Source organism: Poecile atricapillus, chromosome 16 (genome assembly GCF_030490865.1).
Source record: "Poecile atricapillus isolate bPoeAtr1 chromosome 16, bPoeAtr1.hap1, whole genome shotgun sequence".
Taxonomy (NCBI): domain Eukaryota; kingdom Metazoa; phylum Chordata; class Aves; order Passeriformes; family Paridae; genus Poecile; species Poecile atricapillus.
This window is the reverse complement of record NC_081264.1, coordinates 13,772,704-13,793,623: the sequence shown is the minus strand read 5'-3', so window position 1 is coordinate 13,793,623 and position 20,920 is coordinate 13,772,704. Positions and strand designations below refer to the sequence as shown.

Sequence of the window (20,920 nt, the reverse complement as noted above, 5' to 3'; positions counted from 1 at the left end):
GTTTCCCTTGAATTTTCTTCCCTCTTTGTGACTGAAATATGAAACACAAAAAAGGAGTTGTTCAAACTGATTTAAGAGTACTCCAGGAGAAAAACAAAGACATTCATCCTTTCCTTCCTTGTGTGGGTGGTAAGGCCCTAACACAGGGTGCCTAGAGAAGCTGGGATCCCTGGAAATGTCCAAGGCCAGGTTGGATGGGGCTTAGAGCAACCTGGTCTAGTGGAAGATATCCCTGCAAATTCAAATGAGACAAAATGAGATGATTTAGTCCCTTGCAACCCAAACCATTCCATGATTCATATGATGCATTCTTCACAGATCTAATGGTAGCTGTCGTAGCCAACTTGTACCTGGATGGGTCTTTTTAAAGTGTTTCTGGATCAAAATCTTTAGGGCAATGAGATGGAGCATGTGAAAAAAATGGTGTTGTCTACCAGGGTTTTTATTAGTGCCTGTCTCTTGCTGCCCAGGGATGCTCTGTGCCTTAATTACGATGATTCTCAGCTGTATCACAACTTGATAACTTAATGGAAGTGCAAAAGTCACTTTTTCTGGCACACATCCTATTTTGCATTCCAGTTTATAGACACGGGATGATCTTTAATCAGATTCTTTTGCTGCTGATTCCTGAGACTTCTTTGATGTCAGACAGCAGCTCAAGTTGGACAGCAGCATTTGACCTTGGAGCTTGGAGACAACATAAGGTGAACTATGTGTTGATCCTCATGTCAGGAATGCTTACCGATGGGGACTACTACAATCACAGCTTCTAACTCTGCTTCCAGCACCCAAAAATGGGATTTTCAAAGACAGGCAAACATGCACATGGCTGTTTGGGAGCATTCAGACTATTTCTGTGCTTCTGTGAGTCCTGCCTGGGGTGAGGAGCAGTTGCCTGGTTCCTGCATCCAAGCATCACAGGGGTTGTGCTGGGGTTGCTCAGAGAATCTGAGAGCCCCTGTCCCAGCCAGACAGCTCTTCCAAACACTTATCCCCATGTATGAGTCTTAGATGGCTGTTCTTCTCTCTGTTAAATAGTAAGAACATTTCACATGCAAGAGATTTGTACATGGTTTGTTAAATCCTCTACTAGACTCCTCTGGTTGTAGTTGCTTTTGGAAGGTGCACAAAGCCCATGGAAGAGAAGGCAGAATTTTTGGGAAGAGGGTAGGAAAAAATGAAATTTTCCTTAATCCTGTTGTGAGTGGGACTAAACCTGTTGAAGCCACTGGAGAAGGAGTGCTAACTCTGTAAGCAGCAGAGCTCTTGCTCCCTGAAACTGCAGCACTGCCCTTCCTTTGCCCTGCCCTGCCCTGTTATCAGTCTGTCTCCAGGTCCTGCTGGACTGTTTCCCTTTGCCCCCTTTGGCCCATGACCTATTCCCTGTGTGTTGCCACATCTGTTACTGTCCTGAGAGCACCAACCAGCAGCAAAAGCTGTAGTGGTTGTGCACTGTTCTGCTTTGCCCTCCTTACACACTGTCACAGAGAGGTCAGGTGTTTCTCTCTCTGTAAATGTGGAGTATCAAAGAATTTGCAGTAAAACCTATATGATGCTGCCCCTGCCTCGAGTCCTATAACACCAGACTCTCCTGAGCAGAGCATTGTCTGAGGTCAGAGTAAGGGAGTGTCTTGTTGGGCTCATTCTAGCCCCTGACCATGCCACCTCCAGGGAGGAGGATCTTGCACATCCATCTCCATGGGTGAATAGGAAAGCCCTTGATTCCTGCATCCCCTGTTGCTCCTGGATCAAGCCCAAACATCATCCCTGTGAGTAGATGCTGGTGCTGAGCCTGTGCTGATCTGTAGTAGGGCGTGACCATGGCACCTGTGCCTGTTCCTGCTATGCTGCAGGCAGGAAGGGGTACACCAGCAGGGAGCAGCCTGCACACTCAACAGGTCACTTGATGCTCAGCCTGTCCTCAGCCTGAATGAGCTTGTGTCCACGGAGTCAGGGGGACGGAAGATCATGGGCTCAACCCCGTGTGTGAAGATGTACATCTCACCCCAGTGACCAGGGAAGCCTGGGAAAAGCAAGAACCTTTATCTTGCAGCTGAAGATGTGCAGATATGAGCCCCACCCCTTGCTTCAGCATTTGATGGAACTTGTGCAGCATAACTTGGGTACTTTTTAAAGTGTATCCTTGTGTATTAATGCTGCTTATTCTTACTGCTCTTCTAGCTTCCATTTGCCACGGTAACTGGCTGTTTCCCAAATTATCATAGAATGGTTTGAGTTGGAAGAGACTTCTAAAAGTCATCCTATGCCACCCCCTTGCTGTGGGCAGGGAATCCTTTTACTACACCAGGTTTTGCTCCTGTCCAGCATTTTCACAGCTTCCCTGGGCAACCTATTCCAGGGCCTTGCCGCCTGTGTTGTAAAATCAGGCTTTTCTCTTGCTCCTGTGAACCTGTGCATGCTGGGAGGGGCTGCAGTTGTGGCTGCTTTGCTGACACTTCAAAGCACTTGCTGTGGTCCTGCCTCAGCCACTCAGCACCAGCCCCACACCGAAGCAGCAGAGAAGGCACCACAGCCCAGACCAGCCTCTTGTGACGACTCCTACTTGAACAGACTTTTATTCCAGCCCTGTAGAGCCATTCCCTTAACCCGTGCAACAAGTGCTGACTTGTGCTGGTAGCAGCTGTTTCTCCACTCACCCGTTCAACCCACAGCAGCTGACAGACAAATGGCTTTTTGCAGTCAATGGATTCCCACCCTGAGCAGATTGCCCTGCGCCCCAAGGAGTTCTTTTGCACCTATGACATCGAAGTCTTGACTGAAATGCAGGTAAGGAGAGTCCTGTGTGTGCCTGAAGGAAAGTGCTGGTATGCAAAGGCTATATTTAGGGAATGTGTCTCTGTTCTTGGCTCACTGTGTGCCACTGTGTGAATGTTTGGTCTCCCCCAGCCCCCCTCTTTTTGCCCCAGAGTGCAAGTTGCCTGTGGTTGCTCAAAACACAGCTAATGCAGTGCTCCTGTGGCAGGAAGGGCACGCTGGGTGTGACCATGGTGTGGCCATCTGTGGTGACCATCATGTGCTACCTGCCATTCCTCATGTGGATCTCGGGAGCTGGGCAGCATCTGATAAGGATAATCAGCCTTTAAACAGTGCAGACAATGATGGATTAAATATTTCTCCCCGTTATGTTATTTATATTGGGAGACCTTCAAGGATTTGTGAAAAAGCAGCTAGGAATATATAAGGTGTGGGTTGGTGAGGTTTTGGACAGCGGGGGACTAAAACTAACAGACTAACAAAAAGCAACTAACTAACAAACTAAAACTAACATGGAGTACTAAAACCTGACAGACAAGTTGATTGGGCTGGGACCTTGGTGAAAATCTGGGATTTCTTCCCTTAACATTATTTAGGAATGATTTTAGGTGGCGGCTGTGGATATCAAGAGCAAGATAGCTGTGTTCAAGGATGGGTTTAAGATGGAATACAACAAGCTGCTGATAGCAACAGGAAACATGTAAGCTTCAGACAAACATCTTAAAGATCAAGAGAAACTGTTTTATCTGAGAATGTGAGGAGCTTGTGCATGGGGATAAGGGATGAAATGTGGCAGGTGAATTTGAGCACTGAATTTGAGTATGGAAAAGCCAAGGAACACAAAAGATATTGGAAATGTCTGTATGTATCTACATCTATATATCATCATCTATCTGTTTCATATATATCTACGTCATATATTATAGAATCACAGAATCACAGGATAGTTTTTGTTGGAAGGGATATTAAAATTCATCCAGACCCACCACTGCTGCGGCCAGGGAACACTTTCCACTCGACCACTCGACTTTCCACTCGATGGCTCCAAGCCCCATCTAACCTGGCCTTGGACACTTCCAGCAGTGGTAACAGAACCTTGAACTTATTTTCTTTAGCAAAAGCTCCAAAGTGGAAATATCTTAATTTTTTTGAAGGGCATTTTCTGTCACATTGCTCTTCTTTTCACTCCTTGGTAACACTCAGCCTTGACAACCATCATCCCTCTGAATTTCCATCTTTCATTTTCTGCCATCCTTTAAGATCTTTCTCAGTAATTAAGGCTTAACACTTTGCTGTTGCAGCCTTAATTAGATTTTGCTATTGCCCCATTCTAGCAGGCCCTTTGGGAGCCTTGGCCCCAGGATAGGAATTTTCAGGACTGAACCTGGTCTAGCCATAGGGAAAGGTGGTATTGATGTGCTGGGATGCCAAGCATCACCCTGGATGCTGTCGTCACTTGTGCCCTGGAAGTAGTGGATTAGTTTGTTTTCAGTTGGAGGTCTGTGAAAATTGGCAGTTTAAGCTGAAAATGAGGCATCCTGCCTCTCTGTCCTTGTGTTCCTTACATCAAGCCATAAAATGAAGTAGGAGAAATGCAGCCCCTGCATAATTTATTATCTGGGGAAAGGATGCTGTAGAACAGGCAAAGCAAGGACTTAAACTGGAAACCAAAGTGCCACGAGCCATAGCCAGTACCACAAGGTGTGAATAGCTGGTACTAGGGTGTACAACATCACAGCCAAAATGCCATATGCACCAGCCACCCAATTAGGTTCAAAAGAGGATTAAGCCTTTGGCAATAATTTCAGAATTCCCATGCACAAGCTCCAAGTATACTGGGTAAATGTTTTTTAAAATATTTAGGATCTTCTGTCCTGTTTCCAGATGTGAGTCAGGTATGCAGGGGCCAGATATTTAAAAATATATGGGCTCCAGTAAGTGCCTGGGGAGGGCACAGTTAAGCTGCTACAGCATCAGAAGTGCGCCCATGGGAATGGAGAGTTCTGCACTCTGCATCTGCAGAGCCGTATCAAACTTTCAATATATGACTCCAAAGCACTGCTGGAGGACAGAGTGAGTTTTCTATGTCCCATTAAATGTCATTAAAATGTTATGACATGCCAGTAATTGAGCATAGCAAGTAAAGCAATGCCTGTCCTGTGCTGGCTGCACTGCCCCAGGAAGGAGCTCCCCTGAAGCTGTGGTTACACCAGTCCATGATGGGGTCTGGGGTGCCTGCTCAGCATCCCCTGCTCCACCATTGGCCAACAGCATCTGGGTTTTTCCATGTTATGTCTCCAGCCCAGAGAAAGGTGAAAAAAAGGAAAGTTGGGAATGTTCTTGGAGCCCCAAAAAGAGTGTCTGCAATCCTGACTGGGCACTGAACCCTGAACAGAGTTGGGAAAAGCAGCTGTATCACCCTCAGTGTTTTCCAGGCCCAAAACTCTCAGCTGCAAAGGCAAGGAGATGGAAAATGTTTTCAACATCCGGACGCCTGAAGATGCCAATCGTGTGGTGAAGCTGGCCACGAGCAAGAATGTGGTGATCGTGGGAGCGTCCTTCCTGGGTGAGTGCTTGCCTGGCCTGTGTCCCTGTCCCAGCTCTCCACCTCTGCCTGCAGAGGGGAAAAGTCCCTTGCCCAGTTTGTCACTGCCCGGTTAGAGGTAACATCCCCACGAAATTGGACCTGGGGTAGTCCAACCTCCAGCCCCAGGTGCGTGTAACGACATTTCCGTGCTGAGGAAATTGATTTTTCAAAGAGGCTGTGCTGGCGTGGGCACAGATATTTCTGTCCCAGTCTGAAAAGCACATGTCAAGACAAGTACTGGTGCTCATGTGGGTCCAAAGCTGGTGTTTCTAGACTTGGCTTCAGTCAGGAGAGTCTTTCTGGTGGGTGGGAGCCTGTGGGCTTATTCTCTTTTACATTTTAGGAGTGTGGTGAATTTTTAAAATACACAGGAAAAGTCTTTGTTTCTTTGATGGTTCTTTTTTTTGCTTGATATGGTTCCAACAAAATTATTGTGAGTCCTAACAAAATAAGAGTGGGTCCTGCAAGCCTTAAATGTAAATGGTTATTAGTCAGGGAATTTATTGTAAAATGTTCATTATTTGTTTTTCTTCTTTTAAAAAAGATAAACGTGGTTTTAATGGTTGAATCAATATGATCTACAGAAAACCATATGGTGTGGGGAGCCAATTGCAAACTGCAGGTCATGAAAAAGATTCCTTTCCAAAAAATCCCCACAGATAGAAAATGTCTTGGTGGAGGTTCCCATGCAATTCCCTGCACCGAAATTCAAAATTCTGATGGGAGAAAAGAGCTGCTCCCAAGAGCTGACGTTGTCCCAGCCGTAGGACCAATGTTTCCCTTGGCTGAGGTCCCTTGTTCCATATTTTTACCAGGGCACTTTGGGATTTCATAGCCAATTCCCCCTTTTGGTCTTTAAACCTACATCTAAGAACACCTGAATCAGTGTGATCCCTGGTGTGATCAGGTCTGGTGGCTCCCCAGTTCTCCCAGGAGTGCAGCTCCAGCCTCCCCAGTTGGAGTGGGTGAAGCTGCTCCTTGTCTGCAGCCAGGGACACAGGTCTGCGCTGTGTGGGTTAATGTGGCTGCTTGGACTTGGTTCTCTTCCCCAGGGATGGAGGTGGCCGCCTACCTCGCGGAGAGGGCACACTCGGTGTCCCTGGTGGAGCTGGAGCATGTTCCCTTCAAGAAGTTCTTTGGGGAGAGGGTTGGCCGTGCTGTCATGAAGGTGACCTTGCCTTCTCATCTGGGGGGGTTGGTAACAGAGCAGATTTTGCTTGTTTCATTTATTGCACTAATTAATTTACTTCACATTTATTGACAAAGCTGTGATGGCAGTATTCAGTGAGAATGGGCTGTTTTCCCTGCCATGGTCCATGTGCTATGGAGCACCTTCTTCTAGAGCCATCTTGGGGATGTTATCCCCTTAGCAGTGCAGGTCAAGGCAAGCCTGCAGGGTGGGCAAGACAGTGCTGGGGGCAGTGGGACATCAGGACCAGGATGGTTCAGGATCCTGATGTCCCCTGCTCTGTCCCTTGTCCCCCCACTCCAGATGTTTGAGAACAACAGGGTGAAGTTCTACATGCAGACAGAGGTGTCAGAGCTGCGGGAGCAGGAGGGGAAGGTAAGTGGTGGGACTCCCTGGGGGCGCTGCTGTGGCATCCCCCAGAGCTGCCATTCCCTTCCTAGTGGGGTTTAGCTCTCCCTTCTTTCCTGTCCCCTGAAATTCATACTCTTGGATTTGGCCCCCAGGAGCAAATGTATGCCAGTGTGGTGTGTGGGGTGTCTTCGTTGCTCCCACTCACCTCCTGCTGCTTTTCTAATGAATTATAGTCAATTTGCATTTCACAAACGAGGTGAGCTGCCAGCTCGGCCTCCTGCTGCTACAGAGGGGTTTTGTCCCTAAAATAACTCTGATGTGCCCCCTGCCCCTTGTATCTCCTGCAGCTGAAGGAGGTTGTGCTGAAGAGTGGGAAGGTCCTGCGTGCTGACGTCTGTGTCGTGGGTGTTGGTAAGGGTTGTGTGGGTGCAGAGCCAGGAAGGGAGGACAGAGAAGAAGTTGGAGGGGACATGGCATCGGGAGGTCCCTGGGCTGGGTAGTCAGGGGTACTGGCAGTGGTCTGCAAGTCCTGCTGCACTGCCACACATGAGTTTGCATATCTAAAAAAGGCATTTCTAGAGCCCCCACAACAAAAGAAAAAAAAAATATATTTCAGAAGTAATATTTTTTTTTCAAGGAAAAAAAACCCAACATTTAAAGCAGTTTCATCCTCTCAAGTTATTTTTTATTAAAGCTTCCCCAAACTGAATTTTAATGTGTATTTTTTTCTTGTTAATTGCTGCTTACAGCAATCAAAACTGTATCCCATACTATAAAATAAAATACTCCATAGAATATGATATTTTTCTCCTTTACACTTGGGGAGGAAAAAATTCCCTTTCCTTCCCTCTTTAAAATGCTGTGGACTGGAAGAATCACAGAACTAATTTAATCCTGGTTTTGTCGTTCTTATTGTTTTGTTGTTTTTATTGATTACTCTGATTTATGAAAAGGCTGGAAGTGAAAAAAAAAAAGATGAAAAAGGTAAAAGGAAGGTGAAAGAAATATACAGACTGGGGTGAGGCTGAGGAGCCCTGGCTGGAGACTGTAAGGTTCCATTTTAAATATATTTTTTTTCAAAGTATCTATAAAAGGGAATTAAATTGAAAATTGTCTCCAAGCACTTAAAAAGGCCGGTGGACAAGTTACACTGTGGTGGCTTGGGCAGAACAGGGATCCTGAGGGACCAGAGGCTGATGCAGTGGGGGCTCTGTAGGGTACCAGATCGTGCTCCACACTGCCAGAGTAGCTGCTGCCTGTCCCTGGGGGCAGCCCCACTGCCCTGGCAGGGGAAAGGCTTCAGGATCAGCCCCCAGGGCTGTGGAACACCAGACACTGCAGCAGTGGCCTTTGGCTTCCCCCCAGGTGCAGTCCCAGCAACAGCCTTCCTCAAGCAGAGTGGCATCAACATCGACTCCAAGGGCTTCATTGTGGTCAACAAGGTGAGCCCAGGGGCAGCCCCTGTGGGAGGGAGAGGAGGAGGAGCTGGGTCAGCTCTTCTGGATGAGCTTCCCTGGGGCTCCAAACTGCTATCACAGGGGCTTTTTGTGGCCTTTTATTTGCCAAGATTGGCAGAATTGGAATTTTTGAATTCTTTGGGTTGACCTGTGCAGGGCCAGGAATTGAACCTGATGATCCTTGTGGTTGCCTTTAATCTCAGGATATTCTGTGAGATGCTGAGATTCTGGGAGCATCACTAGGAGTGCCTAGGACCTCCATCTCTGCAGGTGGGGGTGTGCAAACCCCAGACCTGGATGCTCTGGCTTGGGTCTGGCTCTGAGCTGTCCTGGAGTAGTATGGATATCTAGAGGGGAAAAAATTGAGATAGATCCATCTTTTCAAGGATCCTAAAAGATCTCATCCTTTCTCCCCACCACCAGTGACTGCAATGGGAGTAGTGTTGGAGCTGGTGGGTATTGGTGCCTTGGGCAAAGGAGTCAGGAGGCTGGGGCTCAGTGTCATGCAGCACTCATCCCTGCAATAAGCTGGGCTCTATCTGCAAACACCAACAAACCCCAGATTTCTAAGAAGGGCTCCAGGACACTAGTCAATGTGTCCTTTTATTGGATAACCCACTAGCTGAGGGATACTGTAGGTCCCTGCATGTGTGTGTTCTCATTTGAAGGTGAAGAAAGCTGAATGAAACCAAACAGAGGTTTTCTGTGTTCTGAGGAACTGTGGCAGCTCTGGACCACTCCAGCTCTGGAGTTTCTGTTCACGTAGGGCTCAAACCCCACTGATGCCCACCTCTGTTCCCCCCTGCAGATGATGCAGACCAACGTCCCAGGAGTCTTTGCTGCTGGAGATGCTGTCACATTTCCATTGGCCTTGAGGAATAACAAGAAGGTGAATGTTCCCCACTGGCAGATGGCCCACATGCATGGTAGGTACTTTGCAGAAAAGTGCCTTTTCCAGATTCTTAGGAAATTTCCAAATCCTCCAGGGCAAGAATGAGACAACTGCCAACAGAGAGACTGGGTGATTGTATTGAACATTCTGAAGCATGTGTATCTTATGCTGCCTGTTGTGCTTTCATCTGTCAGCATTCTTGCCAAGCTTTGCCTAACAATGCCTCATCAGCAGCACAGAGGAGCTCAGGGACAGGCTTTCCCATATTCCTTTTGCTCCCTGGCACTGCTGTGGGAGCCGGCTCTACTCCCTGCCCCAGGACATTTTAGGAGCTCACATCCTAATGCCAGCCTGGGCTCAGGTTCCCAGCTGGATTTCCCACAATGCCAGCCTGGCCCAGGAGTGTTCAGCAGAGCTCCGACCCTTCTCGCCTCTTGTCAGCCTGGAACCCCTGGTGTGATGAGCTACCCTCATGGCCACAGTCCCATAGGGAGGTTTCCTGTGCCCTGGGTGAGAGGTTTTGGAACCACAGCTCCAAATTCAGTCTTTGGACACCTCTCCCATGTCCAGATATGCGTCTGCAGCAGGGACTATACTCCAACAGTCTCCATGCCCTTCAAGGGTTTGTCTATCCCATCCCCATCTGGGGTAGGAGCTCAGCACACTGTCAACCCTGTCACTATTGCACAAGCTGGGGGGGAAAGTGTCCCATGGGTATACATGGCTCATGGCAGTGGAGGTGATGAGTAGGAGCTGCGCCATGGGAAGGAATCTGAGTCCATCCTCGTGTGTTTCCTGCTTTGTCTTTGTTGCTGTGTGGGTTTTCTCAGAAGCAGTGCTTGGTTTTCCTGTACTCTGTGACTGCTGGTTCACTTTACTCTGTGATGCCGTGACCTGAGGGCAGAGCGTGGAGCTTGCCCTGGAATGGCAATTCCCCCATCCCAGCGCTCTCTTGCAGGCCGCATCGCTGCGCTGAACATGCTGGCCCACGGCATGGAGATCAGCACTGTCCCGTACCTGTGGACAGCTATGTTTGGGAAGAGCATCCGATATGCGGGTAAGGGGCTCCCTGGGGCTGCGGAGAGTTTGTGCTGGTGGAGGTGTCCTGGGACAGAGAAGCCAGGGTCATGTCCTTCACTGGGAACCCTCCCCACCAACCTCTGCCACAGGGCTGCTTCCCTGCCTGGCTTCTGAGGGGGTTCAGTGTCTGTGAAACCCATCTGCCATGAAGTGCACTTCTCTAAAACAGAATGGAGGATTGACTTAAAATAGATATTGGGAAGAAATTCTTCCCTGTGAGGGTGATGAGGCCCTGGCACAGGTTGCCCAGAGAAGCTGTGGCTGCCCCATCCCTGGAAGTGCTTAAGACCAGGTTGGACAGAGCTTGGAGCAACCTGGGGTAGTGGAAGGTGTCCCTGCCTGTGGTAGAGGGTGGGAACAAGAGGTTTTTTAAGGCCTTTTCCAGCCCAAAACTCTTCTGTGATTCTGTGTTTTTTGGTACCCGCATCTCCTGCTGCTGGTCTCTTGGTCACTGCAGGATGTTCTCCATGTAGTGCTGGAATAAAACACCTTGTCTTAGAGCTGGATCTGGAGGAATTGCTGCTGAATCCACTTCTTTGCTTTTCAGGCCATGGGGAAGGATTCGATGATGTTGTCATTCAGGGAGATTTAGATGAACTGAAGTTTGTGGCATTTTATACCAAGTAAGTGTATCTCTTATCCATGTTCCTACACAGACATTCACCTGAGACTACTCTGCTAGGCTGGAAAATAGTTGTGCCAGAGCTTCTGTCAGTCAGTTTTGTTCACCTCTGCACACTGAACTTATGGAACACGTATACAAGGCCCTGCAGAAATGATGTTCTGATTGTACAAGTTAAACTGGTCATTGGACCTGGTGTCTCTATCCCTTGTCCTCAATCTCGTGGGCAGATGATGGCTTATATTGGCAATTCCTATCAAATATTTCCTTCCCATATCATCACCATATTAATGATTTGTGACCAGTGCTGGACAGAGTGCTCTGTCCAGAGAAGCCCTATTTCTGCTTCTGGTTTGACAAATTGAGCTCAAAAAACGTTTCTGTCTATCACAAGCTGTGAAGGTTTGAAGGAACTCAGGAACTGTTATATCTGTAGTGAAACCCAGCTCTCCCCCGGCTTGGGAGCCTACCTGGGAATGCATTCATGAGATGTGTTGGCAGCTGGGATGTGTTGCCTCAGCTGTTCTGGAGCTATGCTGGCTGTCTAGACTGGAAAGTCAGTGCACCATGAATTTATCTCAAAAATGTTTGCTGCTGTTTATTCTTCTAATGCCTTTGTCCATCCCAGTCTGAAACCAGTGGCTACAGAACATCCTCATGCTGGAACCAGAGGGGTTTCTCCAAGTGCTTTCTGATATTAAGGATAAAGAGAGGGAAACCAGGGAAGCAAAGGGCTGCCCAGCTCAGCCATCAAACTACTTGGCAGCAGCATCCAGGCAGGGATCAGGAGGGAGCTCAGGACACAAGCCAGCTCTGCCCCTCTGTTCCATCTGAAATGTACCCCATGCCTTCTCCCTCCCTGAGGTTGGCCCACTTGCCCATGTTGCTCCAGAATGGAGCCTGGTACCTGGATGTGTGCATTGAGCTTGAAGAGGTATGGGGCTCACTGTATCACCCCAGAGATCCCCAGTGCTCACCCTGCTCCCCCTGGTACCTGCACACCTTGGGTAAACACCTCCAGGGATGGGGCTCCAACTGGCATCTGGGGACCTATACACACTGGATACAGCTCAGAGTGTGCTGGAACCTTGAGCAAAATTGCCTAAAGGGGTGGGTTTGTGACAAGGCACCACCTGTGCTGGGGAGACCTGCTATGAGAGTGTTCCCCTCCTGCAACTTTTCCTTATGAGAGCTTTTTATCTCTTTATCTCAACCTAATTAGAAAGGAAACATCAGGTTGCTTTAATTAAACATCGGAGGAGGCCATTCAAAGGGAATGCCCTGAGCAAGGTGCATAATCCCTGTCCCATGCCAGGGACCCACCCTTTGTGTGCCATGGTGACTGCAAGGGACAGGGGCTGCCAGGGGACCTGGGCTTGGTGGGCAGCACTGGGGGTCTCTGATGAGCGCTGTGTTGTTCTGCCACCCAGGAGGGTCTCCCGGAGATGGCGTGTGGGTACCAGGATGGCATTCCATGCTGAGAGTTGGAGGTACTGGGAAGCACTGGCTGGTGGGGGTCAGCCAGTATGTCCCCTGTTGCTTGGCTCCCTATCTGTGAAAGGCCACTGGAGTATTTCTTTCTTTTTTGGTGGTGGTTCTTCTAGTTGGTGCTAATGCTTTTGGACTGAGGACAGTCCCAAGCTGACCATTTCCTCCTGCTTCCTTCTGCAGTGCCCGCCCTGTGGTTTGGACCCTTCTCCTCCTGGTCCTCCTTAGTTGTTGAAGGAACTACTGGTGGCTCCCACTCCTACAGCCTGTCCTCAGCACTGGCTTTCACAAAAAGGCTTCTTTTGCCTCAGAGTTTGAAGAGGAAAGCTGTTTATTCAGAGCTGTATAGAGGTCAATAAAAGGCCCTGTGCTGGGAGGTGTAGGTGACAGCATTCTGCAGATATCCCTATGGGACACTGCCTTCACAACAGACTGATGTCCTCCTGCCCCTAAGACCTTGGAGACCTTAGGGGAGTTGTCTTCTTCATGGTTCCCCACCTCTGTTATGTTGAACCCTGAAAAGGAAGGGAAGACCATGTAAACACATGCACTGTGCTTCCCTCTCCCCTTAGTCTTCGCAAAGACTTCTGATTGCTCCAAATCCCAGGTTCAGGATGGGAATTCTCGTTGTCTTTGAGGACCTTTTGAAAAAGAGGAATTCCTCCTGGCTTTCCCATTTATCTGACAAAGTGTTCAAAAGCCAGTGCTGATGCAGGACGCTCCAGCTCACCAGCACCTCATGAATTTGAAAAAGAAGCAGCTACCCCATGTCCTGCTGACAGAAATGTTTGGGTTGCATTCGCCTTCCTGGCTGGCCCCTTTGGGCACTGTCTGGGTTTGAGGCTCAGCCAGTGGGCAGCTGGTGGGAATACATCTGGTTCCCTAGCACACTTCAGTTATTCATTGCTTGGAACTGCACATCTCCCCCTGGTTTTGATGGATAGGTCTCTCCAACCACTTTGTGTTTCCCATCTGGGAGCTGGCTCTGCTCAGGAAACTGCTCTCCTTTATTTGCCATGAGCTTATTGAGGAATGGGAGTTTTTGAAACTAAACAGTCTGTAATGGAGCTGCCCCATGGCTTTGTAAACAGCTGTGAGAGATGGCTTTAACTCCCATGGCTGCACAGGGCTGAAGAGTCCTCTGAAACATGGCTTTTGCTCTCCTTGTCCTGGGAATTACCACACATCCCTCCCATCCCAGCTGCTCTTTGCTCTGTTGATCTCAGAGCACTTTGGCAGTGTATTTAAGAGCAGATCTTGGTTTAGTGGGTGCTTCTACTCTTCAGTTTATTCAAGAATATCACCAGAGTTTTAAATCTTACCCACACATCTTCCCTGATCTCACATTGTACATTCAATTATCTCTTCATGAGTCAGGCTTTGAAGGATTACACTTGGATTGACCTTGGCAAACCCCAAATGAGAAGCACCCTTCTCATTTGCCAGTGACCTTTAGCCAAAGCTCCTCCAGAAGTTTTACATCCTCTTTATTCTGCTTCATTTGTTTTCCACTCAACCTTTGAGGCTGCATTTGGATTCTGCTAGGGGAACAGTCAGCCAACCTGGACATCCCATATACATGGGGACTTCATTACTGGGGCTGTGGAACCCAGGGGTTGGACACCCCAGCTGTCCCAGTGTCCATGGAGCAGCTCAGAGCACTCTGCTCATTTGGAGGTGAGGATCAGGAAGGGGATGTGGAGCATCCCAAATGAGTGTTCCACAGGGAAATCCTGACCACCTGCCTCTCTACTCCATTAGCACAGGGCAGCAGTGCAGGGATCACAGCTGGCCATTCTTCATGGTGTCCAGGTTTTTATCCACCATTGGATCTACCTTTAGTGGTGTTATCCCACAGATGCTAGGGTGCCAGAGCTATCTCCATCACCCAGGCACCTTGTGATACTCACCACATCATCATGAACATCAGTGGGACCAGTGGGGTCTGCTGTGCTCTGTAGCCTCTCCTGATCCTTGTTCCAGCCACTAGCAAAGTCCCTGTGGTGCTCATACCTTGGGATCAGGCCTGGCTCTGGAGTGGGTGTTCCTCTTTGCCTCTCTCTTCTGTTCATCATGGTGGGTTTTGGGTGGTGGAGCTGTGGCCATCCAAGCTGCCCTAACTGCTCTGTTCTGCCGGGCCCTAGGAGTGACGAGGTGGTGGCTGTGGCCAGCATGAACTATGACCCAATTGTCTCCAAGGTGGCCGAGGTGCTGGCTGCTGGCAGGACCATCCGGAAGCGTGATGTGGAGTAAGTAGACAGACAGTGGAAAGTGGCAGTGTCAAGGCAGCAGCTAAGCACAGCTGTGGGGTGCTGGGCAGAGCTGAGCCTTTCCCACTTATCCCTCTCCATACCCTTCTTCCATCCCCCCTGTGCTGCTTCCCAGCTGCTTCCAGGCCAAGCATCCCCCACACACAGGGGGTTTGTCTTAAACACCAGGACCCAAATCATTGCACAGACACGATGGGATGGGGATACTCCCTGCCTTCGGGCACTGGCACATCATGTCTGATGCTGGGGTGCACCTGGGCACCCAGTCAGTCAAGGAGACCTGCAGAGAGGGACTGGATGTGTAGCCTGTGAATAACCCCCGATGCACAACCCAGCCCAGAGAGCTGGTGGTGCCAGGATGCCAGCCTGTGTCTCAGCCTCTGGTTCCTTGGAGTGGAGCTCATAGGCAAAGGGCATTTTTCTCCCTTCACTTTGTTTTTAAGGTCATGCAGAGGAAAGAGCATAGCTTTGTGTTGAGGGTGGGTGCTGGAAGGCAAATGCCAGGGAGGTGATAACAGCTGGAAAGAAGCCTTTAGAGTGGGAATCAAAGGTGCTGAGGGTCCCTGTCCCAGGGGTGTTTCTACATCTGGAATAAAACCAGATATTTTCAAAAGCTCAGGGAGAGGAGCACTCCCAGCCAGAGGTTCTCTGCCCAGCCTGTGCCAGGGTCTTACCACCCTCAAAGGGAAGAATTTCTTGTGCCATCACCCCAGTACATTGGGAAATGGTTGCTGATGTCCCACTTTGTGACTGGGAGGGAGGTGGTATCTTGTGGGCATCCCAGGGATGGGGAGGATCTGTTGGCCCTGTGATGGGGCTCAGGGGCTGGAGGAAGCCAGATTAAACCTGAATGTCTTTTCTCTCTTTGTCTTCTGCTGCTTTCACAACTTTAGGCTGTTTGTCCGTCATGGCAAGTACGTTCGGTTTGGAGTCCTGAGTGTGCTGAATGTGAGGGGCTTGCAGGACAGACAGCTGGCCCCCTGACTGGGTCATGTCTGTAATTCCCATGTAGGGACACTGGTTACATGGGAGGTGTCCTTGTTTTGCACCCCTTCACATGGGGGTTAGGGCTGGAGCTGCCAGGAGCTACATCAGGCACAGATTCTGTTGGCTGGGATCTTGATTGGCTGGGGGTTTGGTGGCTTTCCATGGATTTTCAGCTGAAGGGCTGCTTTTAAGTATAAATAAATAAAATATTTGAGCTTAGTTTTACACAGATTTGAGGATCTGTGACTTTTTGGACAGTTTAGTGACAGGTGAGTGAGGGCAGAGGAGGGAGCAGGGTGCTGGGATGGACACCAAGTACTGGACTAGCACTGAGGGACACTAAGAGCATTTGCCTGTGCATGTTGAGAAACCCCTCACAGAGCTGTGGTTTTCCTCTCTTTTAGAACTGGAGACATGTCCTGGTTAACAGGGAAAGGCTCCTAACGCTGCTGATGGCTGCGCTCTCCTGATGCTGCACTCGCCATGGGGAGATGGGACAGCAGCTCCACGGCCCGGTGGGAACCCCATGGCTCAGCCATTTCCCTTTGAGACCTGGATGAACCTAGCATTGTGCACTGACCTTCCCAGGAGGATGTCACACAGCTCCTCTGCCCCTGTGCCTGCTGGGCTGGGGCTCTGCTGTTGCAATTGCTGTGGAATTCTGGAAAGGCAGGCCACAGAGAGTGTGGGGTTTGGCACTGGGCATGGGCACCACATGGCTCCGGATGCTGCCATCAGGCTGAGGGTCCCCAGGAGGGTCTGAACCATGCACGTCCCTCAACCCCCATAAGCAGCATGAGTGCCTTTGGTTGCTCCTGTGCTTTCATGCATGATGCTCCTTTCAAAATTCCATTTTTTCCCAGCAGAGCTCCAATGTGCATCCCTGCGGAGCCTGACATTCGCTCCCTTCCTGCATGGCTGCAGCATTTGCTACAGCTCTCCCTGGGCACTCCCACCTCAGGGAGCATCTGGGTGGGCCAGGAGATGGGGTTACACTGGGTAATCTCTGTGCAGCTGGTGTCTGTGTTGTCCAGGCTGGTCCTGTGCAGCCCCACCAGCAGAGGTGGGTCCCTGTCTGTACTGAGGGTTCTGGAGCTCATCAGTCCCTGTCCCAGCATCTCTTGTCCTGGAACAGCCAAGGGGCTGGAGTGTGTTCCCTGTCTCCTGGGCTCAGTTTGGGCTGGAGCACTGGCAGCTCTTGGCCCGTTCGCAGATTGTGTAGCAGGGGTACTTGAGAGCTGTGATGGCTCAGCTGCAGCCCTGGGCTGAGTGACCACCCTTCCAGCCAACCTTGGGATATCTCTCCTTAATGCTTTCATGGGATCAGTGATGTTGCTGAGATGTTATTTGAGGAAAAGTAGCTGGGGAGCGTTTCTGGCTGTCCATTCTCTGGCACTTGTCCAGCATAGTGACAAGGCTGCATTTCCCAGCCCAGTGCTCTGCTGTCCTGTTCCTGCCCCATGCTGAAGAAGAGCCATGTCTCCAGCTCAGGAGTGGACCTGGCCAGCCACAACCCAGTGTCCATCAGCCCAGTGGAGTAGGGGTTGAGGGTCCCCCTTGGGCTGACTCCTTCCCCAACAGCCCGTGTTTTACCCTGAGTGCCAAACAAAAGGATTTATATTTTTAATTTGATTCATCCCTATGAATTAAAGCAATACTATTCTTGGGGTCTGGGTCATTTCTGATTCTTTCTAAAACCTTGGGTCACCTCTGCATGTTGGCCAGATTGTTCAAGCACCTCTTCTTTGGAGATTTCCCTCCCACCTGTGCCCAGCTCACTTGGATTACCAGTCTTTCAGGTTTCAGCTGGGTTGAAATGCACCAGTCTATCACATCTCTTTTTGGTCTCTCCTGGTTTCACTGCAAAGCATTTCTCAGATGGAATGACCAGGAGGGACAGTAGCAGGATGTGCACACTCCAGCACAGTGATGAACAGGGACCATTATGTGTCTTCTGGATCCACAAAGTAATGGGAACTTGCAAGTCTCATCTCAGGTTCCAAAAGACAAATGTCAGTGTTTCTGTCCCCAGGTTCTCCTCTGAGGGCAGGGGTGGCTGGGACTGCTCGGGTCCCAGTGCCCCAGGCAGGGCTCTTCCAGAGTGGCCTAGGGCCATGGGCACTGCCCAGGTGGAAGCAGCTGCCCAGGTGCTGCCTCAGCTCTGCCTATGACCCACAATAATCTGACTTTGAATCTCACGCCCTGCTGGTGGGATAGTTGGAGTTGGCTTTGGCAGCTCCCCAGGGGATCCAGCTGGAGTGCCACAGAGTGGCATTCCCTGGAGCTGTTTGCTTTCCCCAAGCTCTCTCATATTCTCCATGCTGGCTGAGACTGACAGCTCCCCCAGCACGACTTTGCTACACTGACAGAGTGCTTTGTTTTTCAGGAAGATGCTTTTTGACCTCCTTTGCCTCTGATGGGGCCTCATCCAGTATTGGGTATGAGCTGAATAAAATGGGCATCATCCCCATGTTCACAGAGCGGAAGATCATTCAGGGGCTGAGGAAGGACCTTCTGCCCCAGTCTACAGCAGCAGTGGGGGTAACAAGTCCCATTCCCTGCTTTTAATAGAGGAGCTATTTCAACCAGGGCTGGTAATATCACCCATGACACAAGAAATCCCAATCACCACTCTAGCTTTTCTTGGGATATATGCCAGGTCTTGGGCAGGGCTGATGGCTCAGATGGGTATTACTCCTCTGCACAGGTGTGGGGTGGTGTTGAACCTGGGACCCCTTATCCAGTGCCTTGGTGAATGCTTCCCGTTGGCGAGTCTGCCCTGGAACTGGGCAAGGCTGGGTTGTGTTCTCTGCCACCTTTCCAGGCACATCTTGCAACCTCTCATGCCAGGACAGAAAGTTTCTCTTCTTAAGAAAACTGCCTGTTCCCATGAGGAATGAGAGCCCAGCTGGGGCACATGCAGTAACCCCCAGCTGCACTGCCCCATCTCACCAGACTGCCCAGGTATCATCTTGGTTGCTCACCTTGCCTGCCCGTGCAGACTTGATGGCCGCAGATCCTGAGCTCTCTACCAGCTCCTGCTCGTATTCTGGGCTGTGCCTTGTCACCCTGCCCATGCCTCACCTGTGTGCTTGCAGGCTGGGGATACCTTGGGGGACAACTGGGGCTTTGCTCCTGCCCCAGTCAGGTGAGACCCCACCTGCAGAGCTGCCCCAGCCCTGGGGCCCTGCACAGGAGGGACCTGGAGCTGCTGGAGCCAGTCCAGAGGAGGCCACGGAGCTGCTCCAAGGGCTGGAGCCAGGCTGGGAGAGCTGGGGGTGTTCACCAGGAAAAGGCTCCAGGGAGACTTCAGAGCCCCTTCCAGGGCCTAAAGGGGCTCCAGGAGAGCTGGAGAGGGACTGGGGACAAGGGATGGAGGGACAGGACACAGGGAAGGTTGGGATATTGGGTAGATGGGATACAGTGAAGAAATTCTTCCCTGTGTGGGTGGGCAGGCCCTGGCACAGGGTGCCCAGAGCAGCTGTGACTGCCCTTGGATCCCTGGAAGTGCCCAAGGCCAGGATGGATGGGGTTTGGAGTACCCTGGGATAGCGGAAGCTGTCCCTGCCATGGCAGGGGGTGGGATGAGTTGAGCTTTAAGGTCTCTGCCAACCCAAACCATTCTGTGATCCTACAATTTCAGCCAATCAGGTGTTGGTCTAACCATACTTTCAGCCCCAGATGGTTTGGTTTTGGCAGCATATGGCAGTGAGCTCTGCAATTTCATTTTAGCTATATCTAGGAAAAAAATCATCTCTTTCTTTGGTTTCTTGTGTTCCTTGAGAGTTCCTGGCCCTTATGGACCCCATTTATAGCACTTACTCCCACTATTTGAGGCAGCTTCTCTGATGCACCTTATGGGATGAGTTGGAGGCTGAAGGTCATGAGGTGAGACCAGATCCGTAGGGTAGAACTAACAGAGTATGTTCAGAGAAGGCAACCATGCTGGGGAAGGGGCTGGAGCCCCAGGGGGAGCTGAGGGAGCTGGGAAAGGGGCTCAGCCTGGAGAAAAGGAGGCTCAGGGGGCCCTTCTGGCTCTGCACAACTCCCTGCCAGGAGGGGACAGCCGGGGAGGGTCGGGCTCTGCTCCCAGGGAACAGGGACAGGAGGAGAGGGAACGGCCTCAGGCTGGGCCAGGGGAGGCTCAGGTTGGATTTTGGGAAAATTTCTTCATGGGAAGGGCAGTCCAGCTCTTACACAGGCTGCCCAAGGCAGTAGTTGAGTCTTCATCCCTGGAAGTGTTCAAAAAATGTGTAGATGTAGCACTAGGGGACTTGGTTTAGTAGTGGCCCTGGCAGTGTTGTGCTAATGGTTTGACCTCATGATCTTAGAGGGCTTTTCCCACCTTAATCTGTGATTTTAAACTTGAAGTTCCTGAAGAACCTTTCCCTGCCATTCACCTCTGGCTCAACCACCCCCTAACACGTCATCCCCCACTGCCCCACCTAGCACCCCTGTGTTACCCCTGAAGATGAATAGATCACATGGACACAGGTCGAGGTGTGGTGAGAGAAAGAGAAAGAGAAAGTTTATTTTTCCCCCCAGGATTTATAGGTTTCTGCCCACAGCCAGGGATTGGATGGTCAGGATAACACTTTCTCACTGCGCTGGCCATGATAGATGCCCATCACAAGACGTGTAACAGAAAGAATGTACACATATCTATGTTTACAGTTACTGTCCTGGGAAAGTCTTTAGAAAACCATGTCAGCAAGCTCAGAAGCTGAGTTTTCAGGGCAACATCCCTGAGCCTAGATGGGGCTCGGAGAACTCACAGTGGTGGTTAAATGCTCCGTGAACCTGGAGGCCTTGAAGAAGCATTTCAGGGGAAGAGAACCATGCTCTCATCTGAAGAGAACCAGGCATCCTCATCTGTGAGGGGTCTTTGAGCAATATTTGTGTTGATAGAGCCTGGCTGGGAGAGGGTGCAGTTGCTGCAAGTCACGGTGACAGATGCAACCTGCCGTCACCCCCTAAAGGTGCTGCAGAGGGGAGATGCTCTGTGACTTGTGATTTCCTTGCAACTCTATCTTGTGATTCCTGCGTGGGCTTGGTGTTTGAAGGTCCCTTCCCCAGATCCCCCTTCCAGCTCAGCAACCGTGTCCCCAGGGAGCCAATGGGCGTGTGGCGCTGTGCATTAGCCTGGCCTGTCATCTCATTGATTCCCTCCTGGCTAATCCCGGCTGAGCCGGGCTGGGGTGAGCAGGGCTCAGCTGCTGTCC

At 50.3% G+C, this 20,920-nt stretch overlaps 1 protein-coding gene across 2 annotated transcripts in view; it reads left to right on the top strand.

Moving 5' to 3' along the window:
- Window positions 1-17,297, top strand: part of AIFM3 (apoptosis inducing factor mitochondria associated 3) — a 39,753-nt gene extending 22,456 nt beyond the window's left edge. The window contains exons 8-20 of one of the 2 annotated variants that reach the window (XM_058851814.1): window positions 2,701-2,787; window positions 3,384-3,475; window positions 5,211-5,341; window positions 6,415-6,530; window positions 6,855-6,926; window positions 7,250-7,313; window positions 8,268-8,344; window positions 9,168-9,285; window positions 10,210-10,308; window positions 10,879-10,954; window positions 12,384-12,443; window positions 14,586-14,690; window positions 16,103-17,297. In XM_058851814.1, the coding sequence (XP_058707797.1) occupies window positions 2,701-2,787; window positions 3,384-3,475; window positions 5,211-5,341; window positions 6,415-6,530; window positions 6,855-6,926; window positions 7,250-7,313; window positions 8,268-8,344; window positions 9,168-9,285; window positions 10,210-10,308; window positions 10,879-10,954; window positions 12,384-12,443; window positions 14,586-14,690; window positions 16,103-16,142 (1,137 nt within the window). In that variant the 3' untranslated portion in view covers window positions 16,143-17,297. The remainder of the gene's footprint in view (window positions 1-2,700; window positions 2,788-3,383; window positions 3,476-5,210; window positions 5,342-6,414; window positions 6,531-6,854; window positions 6,927-7,249; window positions 7,314-8,267; window positions 8,345-9,167; window positions 9,286-10,209; window positions 10,309-10,878; window positions 10,955-12,383; window positions 12,444-14,585; window positions 14,691-16,102) is intronic. The other variant, XM_058851815.1, reaches the window with a different exon arrangement.
- Window positions 17,298-20,920: the final 3,623 nt, after the last annotated feature.